The sequence below is a fragment of the Asterias rubens genome, chromosome 3 (assembly GCF_902459465.1).
Source record: "Asterias rubens chromosome 3, eAstRub1.3, whole genome shotgun sequence".
NCBI classification, from domain to species: Eukaryota; Metazoa; Echinodermata; class Asteroidea; order Forcipulatida; family Asteriidae; genus Asterias; species Asterias rubens.
This window is the reverse complement of record NC_047064.1, coordinates 4,081,772-4,104,111: the sequence shown is the minus strand read 5'-3', so window position 1 is coordinate 4,104,111 and position 22,340 is coordinate 4,081,772. Positions and strand designations below refer to the sequence as shown.

At 39.4% G+C, this 22,340-nt stretch overlaps 2 protein-coding genes across 2 annotated transcripts; one reads left to right on the top strand and one right to left on the bottom strand.

Annotated features, from left to right (window-relative positions):
* The first annotated feature begins 103 nt into the window (after positions 1 to 103).
* Positions 104 to 5,535, top strand: LOC117288511 (F-box/LRR-repeat protein 17-like). Its single transcript, XM_033769399.1, has 7 exons — positions 104 to 263; positions 1,151 to 2,123; positions 2,384 to 2,495; positions 2,896 to 3,027; positions 3,403 to 3,510; positions 4,047 to 4,254; positions 4,841 to 5,535. The coding sequence occupies exons 2-7, from the start codon at positions 1,180 to 1,182 to the stop codon at positions 5,107 to 5,109; spliced, it is 1,773 nt and encodes a 590-aa protein (XP_033625290.1). The 5' UTR covers positions 104 to 263; positions 1,151 to 1,179; the 3' UTR covers positions 5,110 to 5,535.
* A 4,349-nt stretch (positions 5,536 to 9,884) lies between these two features.
* On the bottom strand, positions 9,885 to 19,959 carry LOC117287758 (putative uncharacterized protein DDB_G0279653). The gene is made up of 6 exons (XM_033768262.1): positions 19,891 to 19,959; positions 15,537 to 18,432; positions 15,005 to 15,161; positions 14,323 to 14,467; positions 12,092 to 12,207; positions 9,885 to 11,278 (listed from the first exon to the last, which is right to left on the bottom strand). Exons 2-6 carry the CDS (start codon positions 17,912 to 17,914, stop codon positions 11,228 to 11,230), a joined length of 2,847 nt encoding a protein of 948 aa, XP_033624153.1. The 5' UTR covers positions 17,915 to 18,432; positions 19,891 to 19,959; the 3' UTR covers positions 9,885 to 11,227.
* Between the last annotated feature and the right edge of the window lie 2,381 nt (positions 19,960 to 22,340).

Below are 22,340 nucleotides of genomic sequence, written 5' to 3'. Positions count from 1 at the left end.
TGACTGCATCCTCTCGACTGGGCAACTTGCAACGTTGGGTCAATCTGCAGGGACAGAAACTCTAAATGACGGTCATTGACTCAACTAATGTTTAGTGCTTTCCCTCTGTTCATCCAGCCAAATAAGCACAGTATAAATAAAGGAAAATACCATCGACTCGAGCAATGCATGTTATTTTTTTTGTTTATTGTTTGTGAATGGAGATTATGTAAAAGCGGGGTTGCTCTATTTTCCACCGCTGTTCATGCCCACACTTCCTTCATGTAAGTGAGACTTTGCAGGAGAATTGGCGTACTTCTGGTTCAGTTACTTTTTTTTGGGGGGGGGGGGGGGGGGGTGGGGGGGGGGAGAAGTGGTGTAGCTGACCCTGTAGCTGTGGTGTAGCCATTGGACCCTTTCGATCCAGAAAAAAAAAAAGTTCACAGATTTACAAATAAATTACAGGGTTTACAGAAGGCAATGGTGAAAGACTTCTCTTGAAATATTATTCCATGAAATGCTTTACTTTTTGAGAAAACAGCAAAACAATATAAATTCTCGTTAACGAGAATTACGGATTTATTTTAAACACATGTCATGACACGGCAAAAAGCGCGGAAACAAGGGCGGGATTTTCTGTTGTTTTCTCCCGACTCCGATGACCGATTGAGCCTAAATTTTCACAGGTTTGTTATTTGATATAGAAGTTGTGGTACACAAAGTGTGGGCCTTGGACAACACTGTTTACCGAAATGGTCCAATGGCTTTAATTTAATTGATTGGAAAATTTCCTTCGTGAATCCATCATTCCGTGGAATTTCCATGAATGAAGTTGATGCATGTTTGGAGGATTGAAATTGGATAATTTTTCGGCACATCGCCATCAATTTATTTCCCTTCCTTAATTAAATGTAACTCCAACCAAGTAGAGTCCAAAGAAAACCACTACATTTTTGTATTTTAAATTTGACTTTGAATTGTAATTGCCAGTGGGGGGTGGGGGGGGCGGCGAGAGGGTTTTGGAGGGTGATTTGTAAAGTTTGATCATTTAAATAATAGCTTCCCTGGGTCGACCCCGCGGTGGAAAACTGTCAAAAATCTTTCCCACCCCAACAAAATCCAATGTTAATTTGTGTATTAACCAATGTTTCATTCCTGTTTTCTCAAACAGTTTGTGGTGAGCCTTAAACACTGGCTACGATGGATGATGACCGTTCAACAGACTCTGATGAAGAAGGCGAGAGAACAATGCTGATAAACCCAGACCAAAGGAGAGACCAAGATGAAACTGACACTGGGTGCTGTGTACTATCAAATAGAGACGAGCATCAGCAGGGTAGCAGTGGTGTCCCGCAAGAACCAAAAGGGGTTGACTCAACGGTCTCTCGCATAAGTTCGCCAAAGGCAGAGCAGCCAGATTCCACAAAGAAAAACGCGTGCAAAGCCAAGTGGCCCTTCAAGCAACGCTCATGCTCGAAGACCTCTGAGAAACGTTCGCTCTCCAGCTCCCAGGAAAACCTTTCAAGCGACCTACCCAGAAAGAATGTTAAGAGTTGCCATAAATTCATGAAGTATCTTTTTCCGTCGTCGTGTGAAGCAAAGAGGAGAGAGCGAGAAAGGTTACTAGGTCATCCTGAGGATCAAGTCGACAACGATGGGTCCAGAGGTGATGATGATGAACCGTCCACATCATTTGATACGTCTTCAAGAACTTATGGAAGTGTCTCTGCAACGAAACATGAAACCCTTCCAGGAAGTTCCTCTCAGGTTTCAAAGGAATTTGAAAAATGCAAACAGTGTTCCTGCGTTTCCGGCGATTCTCCCGTACCGTGTGGTCACTTTAACCTCTTACCCCCTCAGGTAATCACGCACATCTTCTCGTTTCTCACCGTTCGTGAACTGACTTGCACTGCAGCGTTGGTCTGTAAGCACTGGTGGAGAATGAGTCGGGCCTCCTGCCTGTGGCTTGAGATCCGACTGTGTGATCACAACGCCAGCATTACCGACGAGGTGTTGATCAGTCTGGGCTCGCGTCATCGCAGTGTCAGACTCCTGAACTTGTCCGACTGTCTGAAAATCACCAATAATGGACTGTCGAGGGCACTGTCTTATTGTGGAGTGCTGCGTGAACTGTATCTGATCAGGTAGACATTTTTAATGAGGGTTGTGTGGATGTTGGGGGGACATTGGTACTCAATTCTGATATTTTCAATCCTGTAACGGAATAACAGAAATGTAGGTCTGCCCATTGCCCATGTGCTAGATTTTCTCCTTCTTTTCAATTGTAGAATAGGCCTATCATGCCTGTTTTAGCTTTGTTGTGACTTTCCCCCTTATGCTCAACTTGACTTTAATGCACAATGACAAACTTTCCTTATTCCTATCTTTTGGCTGATATTTACAGATGTTCCCAGCTGACTGAAGGAGCTTTTCTCTCTGTTGCCAAGCATTGCCTGAATCTGATCCATCTTGACTTATCAAGTTGCACTGGACTCACAGATCAATCCCTGAAGTCGGTATGTATGCGGTCTAGCCGGTACCCCTTTGTATAGATTCCATTAGGGCTTGGCCAGAATCCGGTAATTTTATTATCCACTGGACCACTGTCTAGCCAAGTCAGGCTATTTCCACCTCCATGGTACAACCATGTGTAAATCTTTTTCGTGGGAGTGTTGGCCCTAAAAAGATCCGGTGTGGTCTCGACTTTCAAACAGGAAGGTTGTCTTCAGTGTGTCCGCAAGTTTACTTTTTTTATTTATAGTTTCTTCATATTTATCCACACCATGCAATTAACGACTGGTACTTGCACATTTCTTTTTTTTTTCTTGTAAACTTTCATGAGTCACCATCTTATGTTCAGCACTATGATATTATTTTTTTAATTTTGTAAACCGTATTTGTATTGTGATTCTTTAGATTGCAGAGCAGTGTCCCCGATTACAGAAGTTGCGTTTAAAACAGTGCCCTCATATATCGGATTTGTCTCTGCAAGTTGTTGCGTCAAGCTGCCGACGACTGAAAGTACTAACATTGACGGATAATGACAAGGTTGAGAAATTGTTAAATCCCTACTTTGAAAACAATCTTAACAACTTTCTGTTAAATTAGAAATGAGTAAAACAAAGTTTTGATCTTTCGAGCCCAAAACCTGACTTTTTTAAAAACAGTGAAAACATTTAATAAGTTTGAACTATTTTCATGAATTGTCCTTTCACAGTCCTTTCTACAAAGTGCGGATACTGGTCTTTGACATTTACCAGTACTGCTCATGTACTTGGCAAACCAGCAAATCAAGTCTGAATTCTACACACACTTTCTTTAAATAATGTTGATGATTATCCTTGCATTGAGGATAAAGATATCATTTTATTTGTTGAAAATTGCCTAAAAAGTACACGTTGTTATTGTTACTGATGTTATTAGATAACGGACATGACGCTTGAATCTCTCGCGAAACACACTCACAACCTTGAGATCTTGTGTCTACAGAACTGTGGCATTCATCCTCCAGGAGTAATGCAGATAAGCAAGGTAATTATTCAAAAAAATATCTTCCTTTTTCCTCCTTCCGTTCATGTTTTCACATCCTGTGGTTGATCCATTCTGTGTTCGAGAAATACGCAAAGTGCGTGATCAAAAATTCATCAAGTCATTGAGCAACTGGTCCCCTCTTATTCTTCTTTGATTTTATGCCATGTATAACTGTCTACAGTTTAAGTTTACCATGTAAAGATGATTCATTTGAAGTGGATTGCATACAAAAAAAAATTGCCTGCTTGGTAAAAACTTTCGAAAACTTTTTTAATCATGTATGCACAGCAGGGATTTTTGTTGAGCCAGTCAGCGTTGTAATTCAGTGTTTCCCTTTCAAAGGGTTGCGTAACCAACAACCGTTTTGGTTGAACTTTCCATTTCTTCACTGAAACAGTTATTGGATATAGCCCCGAAAAGTTCCCCCAGGGCCAGGGGTTAGTGACGAGGGGTATCGATACGGGCGATGCCGATGCACTCAGTATTCTCAGAAGAATAAATGGAGTAAAGAGCCTTTTTTGTTATTCCTGTCACAGCTTCAGCATCTTAAGAAGCTGGACCTGAGCAACCTGTCGACTCTCACACCAGAGGCTGTGAAATTAGTGGCCAAGCACTGCACATTGTTAGATACACTCAATCTGAGTCTGTCTAAGGAGGTGAGCGACGACAGCGTGTCGTGCGTCGCTGTGTCTTGTAAGAGGCTGACAGTGCTCTTCCTCATCTCCTGTACAATCACTGACAGAGGTAAGATTGAGCTTGTGTAATAAAAAATGGTGACTACCTATTGACCCCTTGCATCCGCGCTCACCATGTTGGTGGGCAAGTTAGGTTTACGTGTATTAATGCCGCGTCGCCTAAAACGCGCACTTTCACTGCATAACGCACATCATAGAGTTATATATAAAAACGTACAGTGAAATTGCCCACCAGTATGGCGCATTCAAGATCTTTTTTATGATGACGTCAGGTGAAATGGGTCAATACGATAAGAAATCAGTCGGGCATGACTGGTGGCTTGGCTGCACCTAATCTGAACATTTGACGTCACACTTTGAGGCGCGTGAATAACGCCAGAAACCAGCCTTACTGGATGTTTGCATCCTTACAAAAGTACACCTTTGACCTCAAGTTCATTTCACACAGAGATTTGCAGTCAATTCACACATACAAGTACACATATATGTATTACATATTGTGAAACAACACTACATGTTGTACACGGCATTATGCACACCTATGCTGCTTGCAGACGGGGGAACATGCAAGCTTACATAACATCACCTTGGAACCAATCATAACCATTTCTTTTGATTCTGTTTCTTTTTTACAGCTTTGTTCAGCATCGGTGAAAACAGTCTTCAACTTGAGCACCTAGACATCAGCTGGTGCTCCTACATCACTGGCAAAGGTGCGGCCTTTGTATCCTCACGCTGCCCTCGCTTGAAATATCTCGGTTTGATACGCTGCAACAAAGTTAGCGACAACGTGGTAGAGGGATTGGTGAACGATCATCCCGGTATACATTACAGTACATTCCTGTTGGATAGCAAGAGACTGATTGATAAGGCCAGAGAACAAGGTTTCGTCACATTAGAATGAGCTCAAAATCAAGTTTGATCATCTTGAAATAAGAAAGCCTGGGTATTGTCCGAGTCAAGCGAGTTCAGCTCTGGCTATGGTCATTGGCAGCAGCGACAACGTTGAAGAAGGCACCTTTTCAGCGATCCGTCAATACTGAAACATTGACTGGCTCTGGAGGGACTGAGCAATTCTATGAATCTGGTTCAAGAGCCACACCGATATCTCTTCTCCAATCGTATGTGTTGCGATATCAGCAACTACGTTAACAGGAAGAGCATTGACAAAAAAGACTATACAATCCTCCACACCCAGTCCAAAAAGTAGTGCTTGCATGCCCTGGACTTCCCTGCCTAGCTAGGACTTCCCCCTGTGCCGAAGGGTGGGACGTAAAGCCGTTGGTCCCATGTGTTGTGTAACGCATGTAAAAGAACCCAGTGCACTTATCAAAAAGAGAAGGGGTTCGCCCCGGTGTTCCTGGTTGTGGCTGCTTAATGCGGCGCAGCACCTTGTAAACCCTTATAAGGTGCTAAATAATTGGGTCGCAGAATTCATCACTGCAATAACCTATCTTTCTGAAATTTTGTATATACTCAGCGCCTTGAGTACCTTGTTTGGTAGATACGTGCGCTATATAAGACTTTGATATTATTATTATTATTATTAGGTTTTCCCATGAAAAACCACAGTGGCCTTGAAGGGGCACCTTTGTGAGGGTTTGTACAGTATTGCAACCTTACACGGGGCACCAAGGCAAAGCACATGGCATATTGACAACCGCTGTGGGTGCAGTGGTTTGGTTAAGAAGCCTGTCAGAGCATCACATCCATCAGTGCTGTGGTTTTAAACGCAGCTCTTCATGCTACATGTAGCATAAGATAACCTCGTCACAAAGATAAACTTGAAAATCACGGCACTGGGCACAAAACAAAAAAATACAATCATAGTCCTGAATGGAAGTGCTTTAGTTTCATTTAATACAATAACAAAGTGCACCAACGAATTGGACAAATCATGGAGAAATTATTTGATACCGCACAAGTATTAATTGTTTTTGATGTTGATTATTTGATGTTAACAGTTAGAACAAATTCTGCAATTGATAAAATGAACAAATCAGGTGAGGAGATTTTTAAGATGATGAAGTGTTTTCTACTTTTCAATTAATAATATTGCAATATAGAAAAGTAAACTGGAAAACACTATTTAGAGGGAAGGTACATGTTTGGTAATTGTCAAAGTCTTCTCACTTGGTGTATCCCATCATAACCATAACAAGCCTGTGAAAATGTTGGCTCAATTAGTCATCGAAGTTGCACGAACATGATGAAAGAAAAAACAGCCTTGTTGGACGAATGTGTGTGCTTTCAGATAAGAATAAAAGACTTCTAGCTAGATGTCAGACTTCTAGCTAGAAGTCTTTTATTATTTTAGTGAGAAGTTACCTCTTTCTCAAAAACTATGTTACTTCATAGTGAGTCGTTTCCCACAATGTTTTATCAGCAGCTTTCCAATGCTCATTACCAAGTCAAATTTTAAGTTAATATTTTTTTTGTGCCCTTTGAAAAACCTACTTGTCAAAAAATTAAATTTTGATCATTTGTTTTGCTTTAACACTGACATGAGGATATATTATGTAAAAGTAATTTGTTTGATGGATTCTGTTTTTGCTTCAATCATGTACAGCAGATCATGCTTATAACAAAATATGGTAACACTCCTTTGACCTTACATACCTATGTTCTGACACCCCCCCCCCACCCTTATGTTCCTCCACCCCTAGTGTACTTTCCTACCCTAAACTTAAACGTTACTAACACAAGCACACAAATAATCTGCAGCCAATTTTTCACAAAACGCTAGGATTAAACCAATCTCGAGTTAGGATGAGTTAACTTAGGATTGGTCCTACGCCTATGAATAAGGAACTTAACTCGTCCCAAGTCCTAGGATTAATCCTAAGTTGGGAAGAGTTTGGTGAAATCAACGGCAGGTTTGTTGCACCACTTTTGTATTTTATGGGCACAATCAAATAAGTGCAGTCCGTTCCTTCCACACAGTGCACCAAATCATCAATTTCAATCAGATTAAGTTATTTTTTTTCAAAAAAAAAACTCTTCTCAATTATGGATTAGTAATTGTGGGCATTATAAATTCTTAATACAAGAGTGTTCAGACATTGTGCTAATAATATTTGTAACAAAATATTTTTTCTTTGAATAAAATTTCGACATAAGTCACTAAATTCTCTGTGTTTTACATTATTTATACGTTCAAAATATGTTTTAAATATTTTTCTTATACACAAATTTACAGTATATTTTTCAAACTATTTTTTAAAGGCTTTTTGAGCCTGCCTTATACATGTAACACAAATTAAAAGTGTGAAAGTCAACTTTATGAAAACAAAAACCCAAGCACTGAGGAATGGGCAACAACAACCTCTAAACACAAAGTTCCTCATACATACTTGAGTAAATTTTACCTGTAGAAATATTAAAGGGTGAATAGTGTACACCAAATAATGAGGAGCAGTGTTTGAGTATACACATAAAAACTTCAAATTTGAGGTCAGATGTGCTTTCTTACAAATATTCACTACAAATGTTTTGCCCCTTTGCTTCACAAAAGACTGCAAGTCTTGCAGATATTTCAATCTTAAAGGTAGAGTCATAGGCAGCATTATCATAAAAGATACAATAAAAATCACCTGTGAAAGTCTAAGCTGAATACACTGTCTACTTGCTGAGTAAATGGCAAACAAAATTTTCAATTTTTTTTCTTCAGAGAATATCAAATCAATCCACATTCAGTGAGGTGACAGCTAGCTGGTATCAACCGCATCTCTCACCACATTATTTAGGACAACACGGAAATTTGAATTTGCAACCAACCCTCCAAAATCAGAGAAACAGTTATCGTTTTTTGGATTCATGTTTTGGGGTGTAAAATTATCCAAACCATAATACTTCGAAAGGAATCCTTTTTCAAAATAGTTTTAACAGCTACAGTGCATCACACACCAAGTAAGTCATTTTTTTTTGCTTACCAAAGTATGACTCAACCTTCAACTTATAAATTCAGATCAAATGTGAATTTTCTTTGAAGGGAATCCTTACTCATAAAAGTTTAAAGCCGTTATACACTTTCGGTACAGACAAAAACAAAAAAGTTCACAGAGTTACAAATAATTTACAGGGTTTACAGAAGGTAATGGTGAAAGACTTCTCTTGAAATATTACTCCATGAAATGCTTTACTTTTTGAGAAAACATTAAAACAATTATCAATTCTCGACAACGAGAATTACGGATTTATAGTAAACACATTTCATGACACGGCGAAACGTGCGGAAACAAGAGTGGGTTTTCCCGTTATTTTCTCCCTACTCCGATGACGGATTGAGCCTAAATTTTGACAGGTTTATTTTATATAAAAGTCGTGATACACAATGTGTGGGACTTGGACAATACTGTTTACCGAAAGTGTATAATGGCTTTAAACAGATCAATAATGTATCTCACAAAGTAAGTTAATAATGTTTGTTTTTGCCAAAGTGCGACCCTACATTTAACTTTATAAATTGACATCAAGAATTTTGTGCCTTTTCTTCAGAAAAAGACTGCAAGTCTAGCCTGCACAGATTCTAACATTAGAGCACAAAATTGATTCTTTCACAGGCTAAAGTGACATTTTGTTACTCATTTCTCAAAAACTACAGCACCTCAGTAAATCTATGGACATTTTGAAAAAGTAACCAAATCCTTCAAACTGGCAGTCAATTCCAAGGCATCTCTTCATCACAAAATAATATTTCTATCTAGCCTTCTCTCAATCTTTAGGGCAAATAAATATGGCATCATATGCCTGCATTAACCAAAACAGAAACTATTTCACAGCACAGAGTTCTAAATATTACTTTACACATTATGTACATGTTTTAAAAAGTGCATAAATATAATATATTTCAACTGGTATTTGGGAATTCACACACCTTCACAACATAAACACATTCGATGGTAGTAAAAGTACCTTTACACATCAAATCACACACAAATCTCAAGGAGTAAAAAGTGTGTACAAAAAGTTAATTTGTGCACTATAAAAAAATTACTGTTTTTATTCATGTTGAAAAAGATATACATGATTTTGATTTCAAGGATAAAATCCAACATAATAGTGTTCATTGTTCCTGATACAATAAGGATCCTTTCTTATTAATTACACATCCAAAAGTACAATTAGAGCCAATAACAGGATGCATAGGAAACAAGACGAAATGTTCAGTTTTAGATGTGCGAGGAAAACCCCAAATTGGGAGGAAAACCCCAAATTGGGAAAAACTATGCAACCAGGACCCAATTTTATACAGCTGCTACATTAACAAGCTAAGCACAACAATATTGTCCTTAAGGTTACCACCCAAGCTACCAATCTACAATTGATAACTGGTATCCTTTTCATTTCATGCTAAGCAGACTTTGTTAAGCTGAGCATTTCTTTCCTGCTAAGAAGCTCTATGAAAATGTGCCCTGGTAGGGACTGAAAACCTAATTCACATGCAAGTCCCAAGTCTGACGTTGAAATTGAACCAGGGCCCAATTTCATAGAGCTGCTTAAGCAAAAAATTTTGCTTCCAAAAAAGCAAAAAAAATCATTGCTTAGTAAAATCAGATTACCGGTCAAGACTCCACTCAATTGTTATGCTAAGGTAAACAACAGCTACATGTAAATACCAGTCACAAGCAATGTATATGGCATGAAATTTTGGCCAGTAAAGTTTCTCCGGGGCGGTGAGTGGACTAAGTCAGGTGAGTCGGTGCAGGGCGCTGTCTGTGACTTGGCTGCGGTGTGCGTGAAAGGAAAACGAGAAACGTCTTGCACCAAGACTAGTGAAAAATAAGCGAGCTATATTTGGTGCAAGCATCTCTATGAAGTTGGCCCCAGGGTCCAAGCAGGCGAAAGGCAGGGAAAGAATTCACTGAGCCAAAAATGATTCCCAAATAATTGTGCAACTGATCAGTGATTGGAAAACAAATGTGTAAACATCTTGAAAATCTACTTGAAATCCCAATTTTTTGTTAAAGTGAATGGTGATGGAATGTAACTTTAAAACCGGGATGTTAGACAAATTCTTTAAAGAATCTCGCACAATAAAAACATGAACAAATATTTGTATATTTTTATTTCCAGAAATGCATGATACAGCGTCCACATAACTTTGTCCAACATTATAGCCACTAGTAAAATTTGATGTCCAATAAAAATCAGACTATTTTTTTTTTATATAAAAGTGAACGTGCATTGGTTCGTGCAATTGTTTTTAAAAATTGGTTGTGTCACTTTATCTTCAAACATGTCAAACAATATCAGAAAACCCTGAACATTACTGTGCATTATAATCAAATGTGGAACAGTTTCTGTCGACAAGGATTCAAAGTAACGTGACAAGAATATTAAGTTCACTCTAGAATGTAGAGTCACACAGCAAACAACTAAAAAAAATTTCACAATACCGATACTTGATCTATCTACCGATACTTGATTTTCCGATACTTGATCTACAATTATGAATTAAACTGATGAGGTTGTTGGAATGTTGCAGTATCAAATGTGGTACCAACCATTCGGTACCCCGGTACTACCCATGTGGTACCATTCATGTGGAACCATCCATAATCAACATGGTACCACCCATGTTACACTAAGTGCTACCCATATGGTACCATCTACATGTATGTAGTACCATCCATGTGGTACCATCAATAATCCATATGGTATCGTTCGTGGTACCAACCACAAGGTACTGTGTGGTACCATCCATGTGGTTCCAACATCCCATGTGGTACCAACCATTAGATTGGTGCTACCTATATTGGTACCGTGCAAACCATGTGGTACCAACGATAAGCATCACAAATACGGTTATCTTACCAATCTGCCATTAAACAGTTGCTATGGTGGGTGATGGGGCTTCATGCATTTGCATTTTGTCAACCCTGACCAGGCATCCAGTTTCAAACCAAGACAATGCGTCCTGTCTAGTATAGTGCCTTGAAGCAAATCTGAGAATAACTGATGCTGAAGTGAGCATCTTAAGGAAGAGGTGAAGCCATGGCGACGTCCCTGACCATTGAGTCTCATTTAGTTGGTGATGTCAAATCAAATCGGCAAACAGGGCAGGTACCAGACTGGATGTTAAATTAAAATAAAAAGTTAAGTCAGACTACAAATTGTAAATCAGTATCGATTGCGAGAAATCCCACTATAGAGGGCTACATCCTAAAGCCTGGTTCATACTTCTTAAAGACACTGGACACTATTATTGTCAAAGACCAGTCTTCCCACTTGTTTCTCAACATGTGCATAAAATAACAAACCTGTGAAGATTTTAACTCAATTGGTTATCGAAGTTGCGATATAACAATGAAAGAAAAACACCCTTGTCTTACAAAGTTGTGTGCTTTCAGATGCTTGATTTTGAGACCTCAAATTCTAAACCTGAGGTCTCAAAATCAAATTTGTAGAAAATTACTTCTTTCTCGAAAACTACATCACTTCAGAGGGAGCTGTTTCTCACAATGTTTTATACCATCAACCTCTCCCTATAACTCATTACAAAGTAAGGTTTTATGCCAATAGTGTCCACTGCCTTTAAGTGAAAGAGAAGTGAATTTTCTTGTGTCAAAAAAACATTGATACCAATTATAGCATCACCAAAGTGTGAATCCAGGCTTAACTGAAGTCATGCTAGTTATTTAAGTGTATGATTAAGTTGCAAAAAAGTTTAATGGAGTGATACAATAAAATAGTTATCAATTGTCAATATGAGGAAAATGTATTTCATGCAAGTGTCAAATGGACATTTGTTTGTTCAGATGATCTTCCCCCATCAGGGGAAGTCGACAAACTCCAACAAGAGGATACAACCACCGAGCCCAACAGCTAATCTCTCTCATACAAACATTGGTTTAGTGTCTATGATTACTCTGAATGAAGCTTACCTTCTTGAGCCAAACAGCCACACAGGTTGGATGGAAGAAATGTGTACATGGCAACTCAGCTAGAGTCTCGTAGAATTCGTACTCGCTGTGACAAATGGAACACTTCATTTCTTTGGCTGTTGGTTTCAAAAATATCATGTTTATGGTTAATTGATTGTTTAAATGTCATCGCAGCATAATGCTGAACTGCGACATAATTCACAATCGTTAAAATATTACAATAGTCAAAAACATTACAATAGAAAAAGCATTATGAAAACCCAAAACAAAGGCCTTGCAGTAATGTCTAAGAATATATCTACTATATCCCATAGGCCTATCTGTTTGGCTGGTCACAGTTGTACAATTAAACACTGTTCTTGCCAGCCTGCAATATATAACTGGAGAAAAATGTATACTAACCTAAGCTTGGGCGATATCACGATATTATCAAATATCGCGATACTAACTTGGAAACGATTTCGATATCGGATCGATTTGGTTTTATTCGAAATATCGCGATATCGATTAAATATCGCAATAGCGGGGTGTATCTTCTAGCTGAGACATCTTGCACCCCATAGATTTGGAGTAAAACCAGGAGAATAGGTCATTAGAACACCTCTCTTATGCTATGACTGTCTCTTCTACAACTTTCACTGGGAGTTTGAAGACTGATGATGTCAAATTTAAATAATCGCGATTATATCGAATATCGCGATATATTGTCGGCGATATATCGTGAATAAAATAAATTGATATCACCCAAGCTTATACTATACAGTCAACCATTCTACTGACCATTTAAAAGGAAGTTACACGTTTGGTAATTGTCAAAGACCAGTCTTCTCACTTGGTGTATCCCAACATGAGCATAACATAACAAGCCTGTGAAAATTTGAGCTAAATTGATCATCGAAGTTGTGAGAAAATTATGAGAGAGAAAACACCCTTGTTTGACGAATTTGTGTGCTTTCAGATAGGAATAAAAGACTTCTGGCTAAAAGTCTTTTATTATTTTAGTGAGAATTTACCTCTTTCTCAAAATTTATGCTACTCCAGAGGGAGCCGTTTCTCACAATGTTTTATACTATCAACAGCTCTCCAATGCTCATTACCGAGTCAGTTTTTCAAGTTAAGATTTGTTTTGCGTAGTTACCAAATGTGAACCTTCCCTAACATCAGCTACTATAGTTTTGAGTAATAGATACACTATGCCTGCCTACATGTACAATATGGTATCATGTGTCAAATGCTACACAGCAAACAGTCAACCCTTAATCAGACCATTCAATATCATCAAACCCTGTGGATGACTCCAAATTATCAGTCTCGGGCTTAAAATAGATACAGATTCATAAGCGTTGGAGCTAATGAAAATGGTTAATGGGAAAGAAACACAAACACATATTGCATAAGATAAGGTAAGATGAGGCCGAGTCAGAATTGGCTGCTTTATCTACGGCTATGGCTACACTCTGCCTCAACATGCATTTTATAACTGTAGTAGGCCTACATCCTTAGCAACGCTCTTAATAACAGTCGTAGCCATAGCTGCAGCCACCGATTTAGATATGACCTACGATAAAAACTATATTATCCCACACTGGGGAAAATAAAGCTGGCATTGATCTACTGACAGGGTTTTTAATATTCACTTAAAATACACTACATTTAAATGACAGATAAAACCGGGTGTCCAAAGAAACAAAGACACCCCTCTGGCTAACACTATGTCTACTGATAAAGCCTATTCGGAATTGCAGCTGCGCATGTCTGTCACTGCTGACAAGACAATAGACCCTTCCCAAAATGAGGGAACATTGCGCTGTTTTGTACACGGCTAATGGGTGCGTGACGCAGACGCGATTGCGCGTCTGCTTAGTGCACAACTCTATGGCGTTTGCCAACCAACAGGGTCTGTATGCATGCGTGAATGTAATTAGCATATTTCATGGGAAGGGTCCATTGGTATATCTCCCATGACCTTTTGACAATACCAGCGGGTATTGTCAAAAGGTCACGGGAGAGAAACAAATTGCGTTGTCAGCAGTAACAGACATGCGCAGCTGCAATTCCGAATAGGCGTTGTCAGACAGATTAACAGAATTAATATCAAGAAGAATGGAAATATTTATGGTTTGATTAAAAGGATTCAAAATGTTTAACAATAATATATACAAGATTTTTCACTGGTGATGAAAATATAAATTGTGAAGACTTCGTCTCTGAGGTCATCCTCTTGTACTTACCTATATGCATCTCCAGAGCAGGAGTTTCCTTAAGATTGTCAATGATGGCCTGAGTTGCTGGTGGGGGAGCACCATTGATGCCATCATCGTTGCCTTGGAGATCCGTCTCAAAGAGATGATGTGCCAAGACGTTTAGCATCATATTCTGAAATGGGAGAAAATAATAAATTGTTTTCTTCTTTTTTTCTTGTGAGAGTAAAATACTGAGGACTTTGTGAATAGATAAGAAAATGCCTAGAATGTGACTTGTTTGGAGGACTTAACAATTTTGAGAAATTGTGGAGAGTTAACAACAAAGTGGGAACTGGGATTGTGAATGAAATGTGCCAGCTCTAAATATGAAATCATCTGCATATTGCCCCAAGTGTGATTCTAACAAATGTCAGCGAGGTAAATGGCGAGGTAAAGTACCACTACACCAACCTGACCACCTGGTATAATTATTATAATTTATTCGATCTCAACAATATAAGAACAACAAGTACAACACAAGGTATAAGTTGTTGCATCAGTTGGGTTTCCAGTCCCTACCTGACTGGGCGAGTTTCCCAGCCACATCTAAAACTGAAACTTCCTTGTTTACTCTCCATGGGGTTCTTGGCTAGTACAGTGACCCAGTTAGATTTTCTGAGAGTCCTTGGTTTCATAACCAGAATTAACTAAACGGAATGAACTGTAATACCTCTAGAAGTAACTCCATGAATTCTTGTCCAAACTCTCTGCGTGTCCTGACCAGCAGACTCAGTAGCATTCCAGGGGGGACGCCGAGAGGGGCAAATAATGGGGAGCCGAAGAGGGGCACCTGGAGGTCTGAACTGGCGTCGCCCTGGATAGACGCCCTGGGTTTGGAGAGATGAGTGAGAAGAAAATAATATCCACGAAGCGAAAAAAAATTCCTCAACTTCAGCTGACTGGTAATCACTTTTAAAGTTAATGGCAATAAAAACTTTCGGTTAGAAACATACATCAGCTTTTAATAGGACATGTATAAAGAAATTTGAGAAAATTTCACTTTGAAGTAGGGTGGATGTTTAAAAAGATATCAGTTTTCATCCCCCTATGTATATTTTGAATCTACGAAGAGAAGTGTTACTGTCAGTAACGCTTCTCAAAAAAACCAAGGGTATATTTTCCCTAGATAAAAGTCCTTAGTTTTTTTATGATGTCTTATAAAACTTTCAAAAAGCAAATACATTTTATGTTAAACAACTTACATCTGATTAGTGTTTGATCCAAAGACATCGTTCATGATTTGTGAGCTTCTGGACAACTCCCTACTTGTCTCTTGACTTCTCTGAGGTAGAAGGCGTGGGATGGCATCATTACGGTCGTTCTGGTACCTCCTCCTCGCATCCCGACCAAGACGTCCCTCATCGACAGAAAACGTCAAGTACTCCTGGTCTGAGGAGCTTGCAATGTCCGGTTCTCCTCTAGTACGTATTTGAGACCTCGACGAGGCGTTAAGAACGGGAAGCTCTCTCGCAGATGAGTTGAGACGAGAAACCTCCCTGGAGGATGAACTAAGACGAGACAACTCTCTTGGCGATGAGTTTAGGCTGGAAATCTCTCTTGGAGAGATGCTGGCGTCTGCATGGAGTATATGCTGTCTTTGAACTAAAGAGCTGTCAAGAGAAGGGCCGGAGTTTAGGACAGGCGAGAAAACAGGCTGGCCTCCTGATGAGGTACGGAAGGAGTCTTCTCTGAGAAGGTCATCATCGCTGATGGAAGATCCAAGGCTGCTTCTGAGGCCGACAGATCCTTGGCTTGTGCGAGAGGTTTCTCTGTGATCCGAGTCAAAGTGGGTTCTCATGTGTCGCCGCAGCAGAGGTGGTGACGTAGAACCATAGAGGACATCTCGATGTGGCGTAAGCGAGATGGCTGACCTCTGGTTTTCTTCATTGGCTAGGTCCCGTGAGAGAGTAAAAAATCTGTACCTCTGACGATTAGTTCCTTCAAAGGTTTCATTTACTGGTTCCGGAGTTTGCTCGGCAGAGGTGTTAAGACGGATTTCTTCTTGGGCCGGGTGGTTGCTACTCTCCCGAGGTTCAGAGCTAGAAGGAACTCTCACTCTTCTGCCAAATCGATTCAACCTCCCCTGCTGTGAAGACGTTGCACTTGGACCGCCTGGCAAGGAAGGTGGTAGGTTGGCATTTGGAGGGTGTGCAAGGTTTGTTCTCGGACTTGTACTATCATCATTCACCGACAAAGATCGATCCCTTCTCGTTTCACTTGTTTGAGATGTGTTCATTGGTGGAGGATGAGGCATTATTGTTCTTGGACTTTCCCTGATGGTAGTAGAATTAGGAACAGAAGTAAAAGCTTGACTTGATTGGGAAGGATTTGGTTCCAAGATACTATTTGAGTCTCTCCCCCTACGGAAAACACTATTTGGTCGTCTCGGACTCGTCTCCTCTGGATGTCCAACATCGGATGTTGTGCTTGGTACTGGGCTGGAGATGTTGTTTAAGTTCAAAGGTAATAGATTGGTTGATGAGAGAGAGTTTGATGCAGACGCTGTCGGTTGGGATGAGGGTGTAACTGAATTCCTCGTTTGCTGATGGCCTGCTGCTTGTCTGAACTCTGCAGACGGTGAATTGACTTTAGTTACCATCAGATTGCTATTCTCTTCGTCATTCCCATGCTTCACCGACACAGTGCGGCTGCTTTGGAAAGTTGAATGTCTTCCTGATGACTGAGGAGCTTCTTCTGCAGACCGCTGGGCCGACAGGCTGTCTCCGCCATGTTGTTGCAATAAAGAGTTTGCTACATTTGGGGTACTATTTCTAACTCCAGTTAAAACTCCCAGTCCAGGTCCATCAGAAGATTCAATTCCTTCTGTTTTGTTGTTCGTATCAGTGATCCTATTTTTCCTCTCTGAACCAATTTGAGGATGCTCCCTGGGGTTTACTGCTACAGAACCCTTTTCAGAACTCAGCTTTCTTGAAGGCTGAACTGTGTTCTCTTTGGGGTCTTTGTTTCTCAGATGAGTTGCCCTTGATTGGTTTGTGCCCTGCCTCCTCTGTCTTCCAACAGAAGAGCTTGGGGCAGCATCAAAACTTTGGGGCTCATTGCTTTTAGAACTACTTCTATGCTCATGATTGGATGATTCTTTTCTGTCGTCTGGTTTGATCTGCTTTTTAGTTTCAGATTTCTTTCTATGAGGTAGATTGGACTCATAGCTGCCGTCCCTCGGAGCTCTTTGAAACGGTATGAGCTCGCCTACGGAAGTTAACGATGCTCGATGGAGCAACCGCTTAGACTGGGGTCGGTCGCTTAACGCTCTCTCGCGCTTAGGTCTGCCGCCTTCAGAGTTCCAATTCCTTGACCAATAGGAGTCTTCGATGGACGAGCTCTGGCCGATACGGCTGTGGATTGCGTGCTGTTCACGATTGCCATGTTCAAAAACCGAGACTTCTTGCGAGGACTGCTTATTTTTAACGCCTCGTCGCGAAACGAGCGTTTTGCTGGAATCTTTCTTTGGTGACGAAGACCCGCCAGAAACCCTCCTCGTTCGACCTTCATTTTTATCTTCATCACCACCTTTGCGGTCATCAGGAGGTCTTGGAGTTGGTAAACCACTTCTTGAGTGCATCCTACTGCCTGCTTATCTCATGACTGCTGCACAAGAAAACCAATTTCTTAGGTCCTGAAAATCATCTTGATGAAGCAACCATGCGTTTCAACACAATATTAAATACCACGATAGACTCCAACAGGGTTGGAAAACCAGATATTTTGCAACGCTTCCATTTTACGAAGACAAATAGTGGACAAGAAGCCAACAAATTCAATTTAACACCCTGCTTCAAAGAACTACACAAACAACTTTTCCGTTCATGGATCCTGTGTGCAACAACAACCTTCCAAAATGCACTTTCTCAAGAAAAGCAAATTTCTTCAGCTGTTGCATCCAGACAATGGTGGCGCATGAAGATGGCCCAGCAAGCGTTGATAAGGGCAAAGTAATCCATGCACCTTTAAGACCAAGTTACAGTTACATGTTCAATGCTATGTCAAGCACCAACAATTTGACATCATCAGATTCAGGGCCCCAGGCTGGATGTGTTGCCGCAAATTAAAGCCAGGCGAAATGGACATCATGATCTTGGCCTATTGTGCAAGAAACATAAACAATTCTCAGTTACAAACATAAAGCATTGGTTCTTGGTAATAAAATGGTAATAGTTGTTGGATTTGGAAAAGTAAAATTACTATAATCATTATCAGTTTTCAATAATTAGCCTATAGGGCCTACACCTTAAAAACAATGTGTGTGAAAATTGTATCAAATTAGGTGACACTGATCCAGTGAAAACAATCAAAAACAATTAGTAATTTATATCCTCCACTGTCCTGTTTTCAATGAATTATGGCCTTTTTTTATTTTTTATAAAAATAATGATGCCATATCAACTGATGCCCTAATTACCTTCAGAAGTATGAAAACATATTAAAACTTGATCGACATTGAAACTTTCACACCATACACCAATTTACGATGACTTCAACTGGTCCCATTTTTTTCCAGTTTGCGAGGCAAACAAGAAAGTATGGTTTTCCGGTGAAGCCTTATACATGTACGTGGAAGAAACATCTGCAGTGACTACAAGTGTTCTGTGAGACTTTGTGTATGACTCTATAGCCAGCATTGTCCTCATTTTAATTCAAAATGTTTTTTATGACAATTTAAAAATTACCACGGTAATTTGCAACAACAAAAGGAGAAAAAAAAAAGTGTGAATTATTATTGGCTTTCAAATCTTATTTTTTTATATATTTTTTTTTTTATATACATTTATAATAAAGCGTAATCAATAAACAGTGATAATTGAATCACCAAGCAGATGTTTAAATTTTAATATTATAAATAATATTGATATGAGGGTTGAAACAAAAATTCTCCAATAACATATTATTAGAAAATGATATTATAAGGCGTCTTTAAACCTCTGTATTTTTTTTTCCAGAATGCCCAGCAGAATGTTCAGCCACATGATTTGATCGTCGTGAATTGTGCATTGAAACGGTGTTTGATGAAACTTATCGGTTATCCAGTGGGCAATTCTTTTTACATGGCCCCAAACATTATGACACATTGTTGTACCTTGTTGTAGAATTGCCTACAATACCCAACTTTTTGCATAATTTACACGTGCAACTAACCAGTGGAGCCTTTTATGTGTTTTTTAGTTTTGGTCACTCAAAGGGAGAGGAGACTCTTTGCCTGGCAAGTCAAACCACAAACATTTTATATTCTAGGGACTGTTCACATCGCGCACAGAGAGGTAAAAGATTTGCCACGATTTTAGGGACACATGAACTTTTTTTTGTGACCAACTCTGAATCCTTGCCCTTGCCTTGGTTGGTTTGGTTGGCCACAAAAGCATGAAAAGTGGGGCTAGTAGAAACTGGGATGGGACTGAGTCTTATTTCTAAAACACAGTGTAGACTAGATAGAGCATGGAGGTAGGTCTACTTCTGGAAACTATAATCATATAAACTCAGCTCAGGCATTGTCAGGCTCCCCCTTAGATCTATAAAATGGTTAATCAAGTAAAATAAACTCACCATTCTGAATCTCTTTGGAACTAATTACATAAACCATGCATAAACCATGCATAAACAAGGCTGGAGAGGAGTCAAGGTCAAAGCGTCGTTGTTGTGTAGGAAACATAGAAATCTGTTTAGCGCCCTCAATCGACGAAATGCAAGTGTTGTTTGAAGCTTTGCATGCATGGTGTGGAGAAATAAGAAGAATCTATTAATAATCAATAGTAAACTTGCGGGTACAACCACGGAGATTGCTCCATGGTACAACCACGTGTCAATCTCTTTTGAGTGAGTGTTTGCTCCTAAAAGAGTTCCTTTCAAAGCCAACTCTCACTTAGATTTACATATGGTTACCGACGAAATTCAGGTTGCAAATCATCTGATCCGAGACCGCTTGATAATGTATGCCTACACTCGGGGAGAAAACGGAGCGTCCTGCCCCATTTTTGTTGTCTATAGACAGATTTGAGAGCACAAGAAAAGGAATGTCGTGTAATATTTTGCTCATTATTTGTAACCTGGGAGTTGTTGACTTCAAACTTGAGGTATCTTGGACGACTATAATTCAGAAATAAAAGGCCTTACGAGGGCTAGAGAGGGACATTATTTTTCATAATTGATATGTTCGGACGTTTGAGAAAACTCCTCTTTTTATCTGGAGGGAGAAAAACTCAACGGGCCCTGGGGATCCTCTAAATATAAAATTGAGCAGAAAATAATGGTCAAGAGTCAATAAATAATATATTTCTCCCTCTGTAAGGGGTGAGGGGTCACGGGTATCCAAACCATTTATTTTAAATCCCATTTCCCGCCCCAACTGCCCCATTTTTTGGAGGGTTTGCCCCTGCTGATCCATTGTACGATTTTACCGTGCCAAATACAAAATTGTAAGCGATACTTGAGTAAAGCAACAAATCAAAAAACACAAATCTGAAACTTTATGTCAACCAAAAGAATAGAAACATGTTTCTCCAAAGGCCCCTAGCCGGATTGTCCCCTAAAATCAACTGGTCTTTCCTTCTCGATTCAAAAATATGTGAATAATAATATGGCCGGTGTAATGGTATCATTACAGTTTCTCGGTCCATCCCATACACAATGTTGATCGTTCCTCCAATGAAAGGATAAGTTTTTCTGTTGGTGAAACGTATTTTGGCCGAAAGATCTAAGGTATGGTAAAAGCGAAACTACAGCTTTAAAGGCAGTCTGGACACTATTGGTAATTACTCAAAATAAATATTAGCATAAAACCTTAGTTGGTAATGAGTAGTGGGGAGAGGTTGATTGTATAAAACATTGTGAGAACCCTGAAGTGACGTAGTTTTTGAGAAAGAAGTAATTTTCCACGAATTTGATTTTAAAACCTCAAGTTTAGAATTTTTAGGTCTCGAAATCAAGCATCTGAAAGCACACAACTACGTGTGACAAGGGTATTTTTTCTTTCATAGTTATCTCGCAACTTCGACGACCAATCGAGCTCAAATTCTCACAGGTTTGTTACTTTATGCATATGTTGAATTACACCAAGTGAGAGGACTGGTCTTTGACAAGTACCAATAGTGTCCACTGTCTTTAATTGGCTCGAAACAACGTCATCGGCTCCATTTTGCCCCGCCGTTGTTTTGGAGTTGTACGTGCTCACTCGGGGCTTCAGACGCGAGAACGGAGCCTAAAGTCGAATCCAAAGACGAAGCCGTAGATTCGAAAAGGCTCTATGACGTATCCGAACTAGAACTGCAGCTATTGGCTAAGAATTTTGCATAGGTCTTTCCTGTTTCAAACGCGGCTATCCAGCCCTAGCCGTAGGTTCAGCCGTAGCCGCCGATTCGGAGGCGCCCTTATGGGTTGCGATTGATGGGAGAAGCCAGTTAAAAACTTTCCTCTTTCCAAAGAAATTTTAATTTTGGTGGTTTCAATTTTATCCCGTAATTTTATCCCGTGGGCTTTATATTTTGCTATTATCGTTTCTTGTGCATTTTTATTGTTTTTGGTTTTAATTTGTAAGAGCATCGGCCTATATTTGGAAATGCGCAACAATTATAAATCCTTTTAATTAATAAATAAATAAAAAAAAGAAAATACTATCTTCAGAACAAATTTAACACTCGAGATACAAATTATCTGGATTTGCTGAACAAATTTAATGTAATTCTTTACTTCCGATAATTACGTATAGATTGACACTTTCAGCTGTTTGGAAATGTTTGTTAAGATCTGCCAGTTTGTATAAAAACATTATGTTCACGTTTTCCCCACAATATTAATAAATAAAGTACTTTTAATAAATAATATCTTCAAACATTATTCAGGAAATAGTTCTCTTAAAAGAATATAAATTATATTTGCCATGTGTTTCGTGCTGTTGTTTTCAGCCATCTGTGTTTAGCAATGACTTCCCATGGCTTATAGGAAAGTCATTAATTAATTTGAATACAGTTCATATTAAGCCCAGACGTCATTCACGTAGG

Bases quoted from the DNA above. Each gene is read 5' to 3' on its own strand.
- LOC117288511 (XM_033769399.1), top strand. From the start codon at position 1,180: ATGGATGATGACCGTTCAACAGACTCTGATGAAGAAGGCGAGAGAACA. The intron at 3,028-3,402 runs GTTGAGAAATTG...TGATGTTATTAG, and splicing joins CATTGACGGATAATGACAAG to ATAACGGACATGACGCTTGA. The intron at 4,255-4,840 runs GTAAGATTGAGC...TCTTTTTTACAG, and splicing joins CTGTACAATCACTGACAGAG to CTTTGTTCAGCATCGGTGAA.
- LOC117287758 (XM_033768262.1), bottom strand. From the start codon at position 17,914: ATGCACTCAAGAAGTGGTTTACCAACTCCAAGACCTCCTGATGACCGC. The intron at 12,208-14,322 runs GTAAGTACAAGA...TGAAACCAACAG, and splicing joins TGCTCTGGAGATGCATATAG to CCAAAGAAATGAAGTGTTCC. The intron at 11,279-12,091 runs GTAAGCTTCATT...TTTAACATCCAG, and splicing joins TGGCTGTTTGGCTCAAGAAG to TCTGGTACCTGCCCTGTTTG.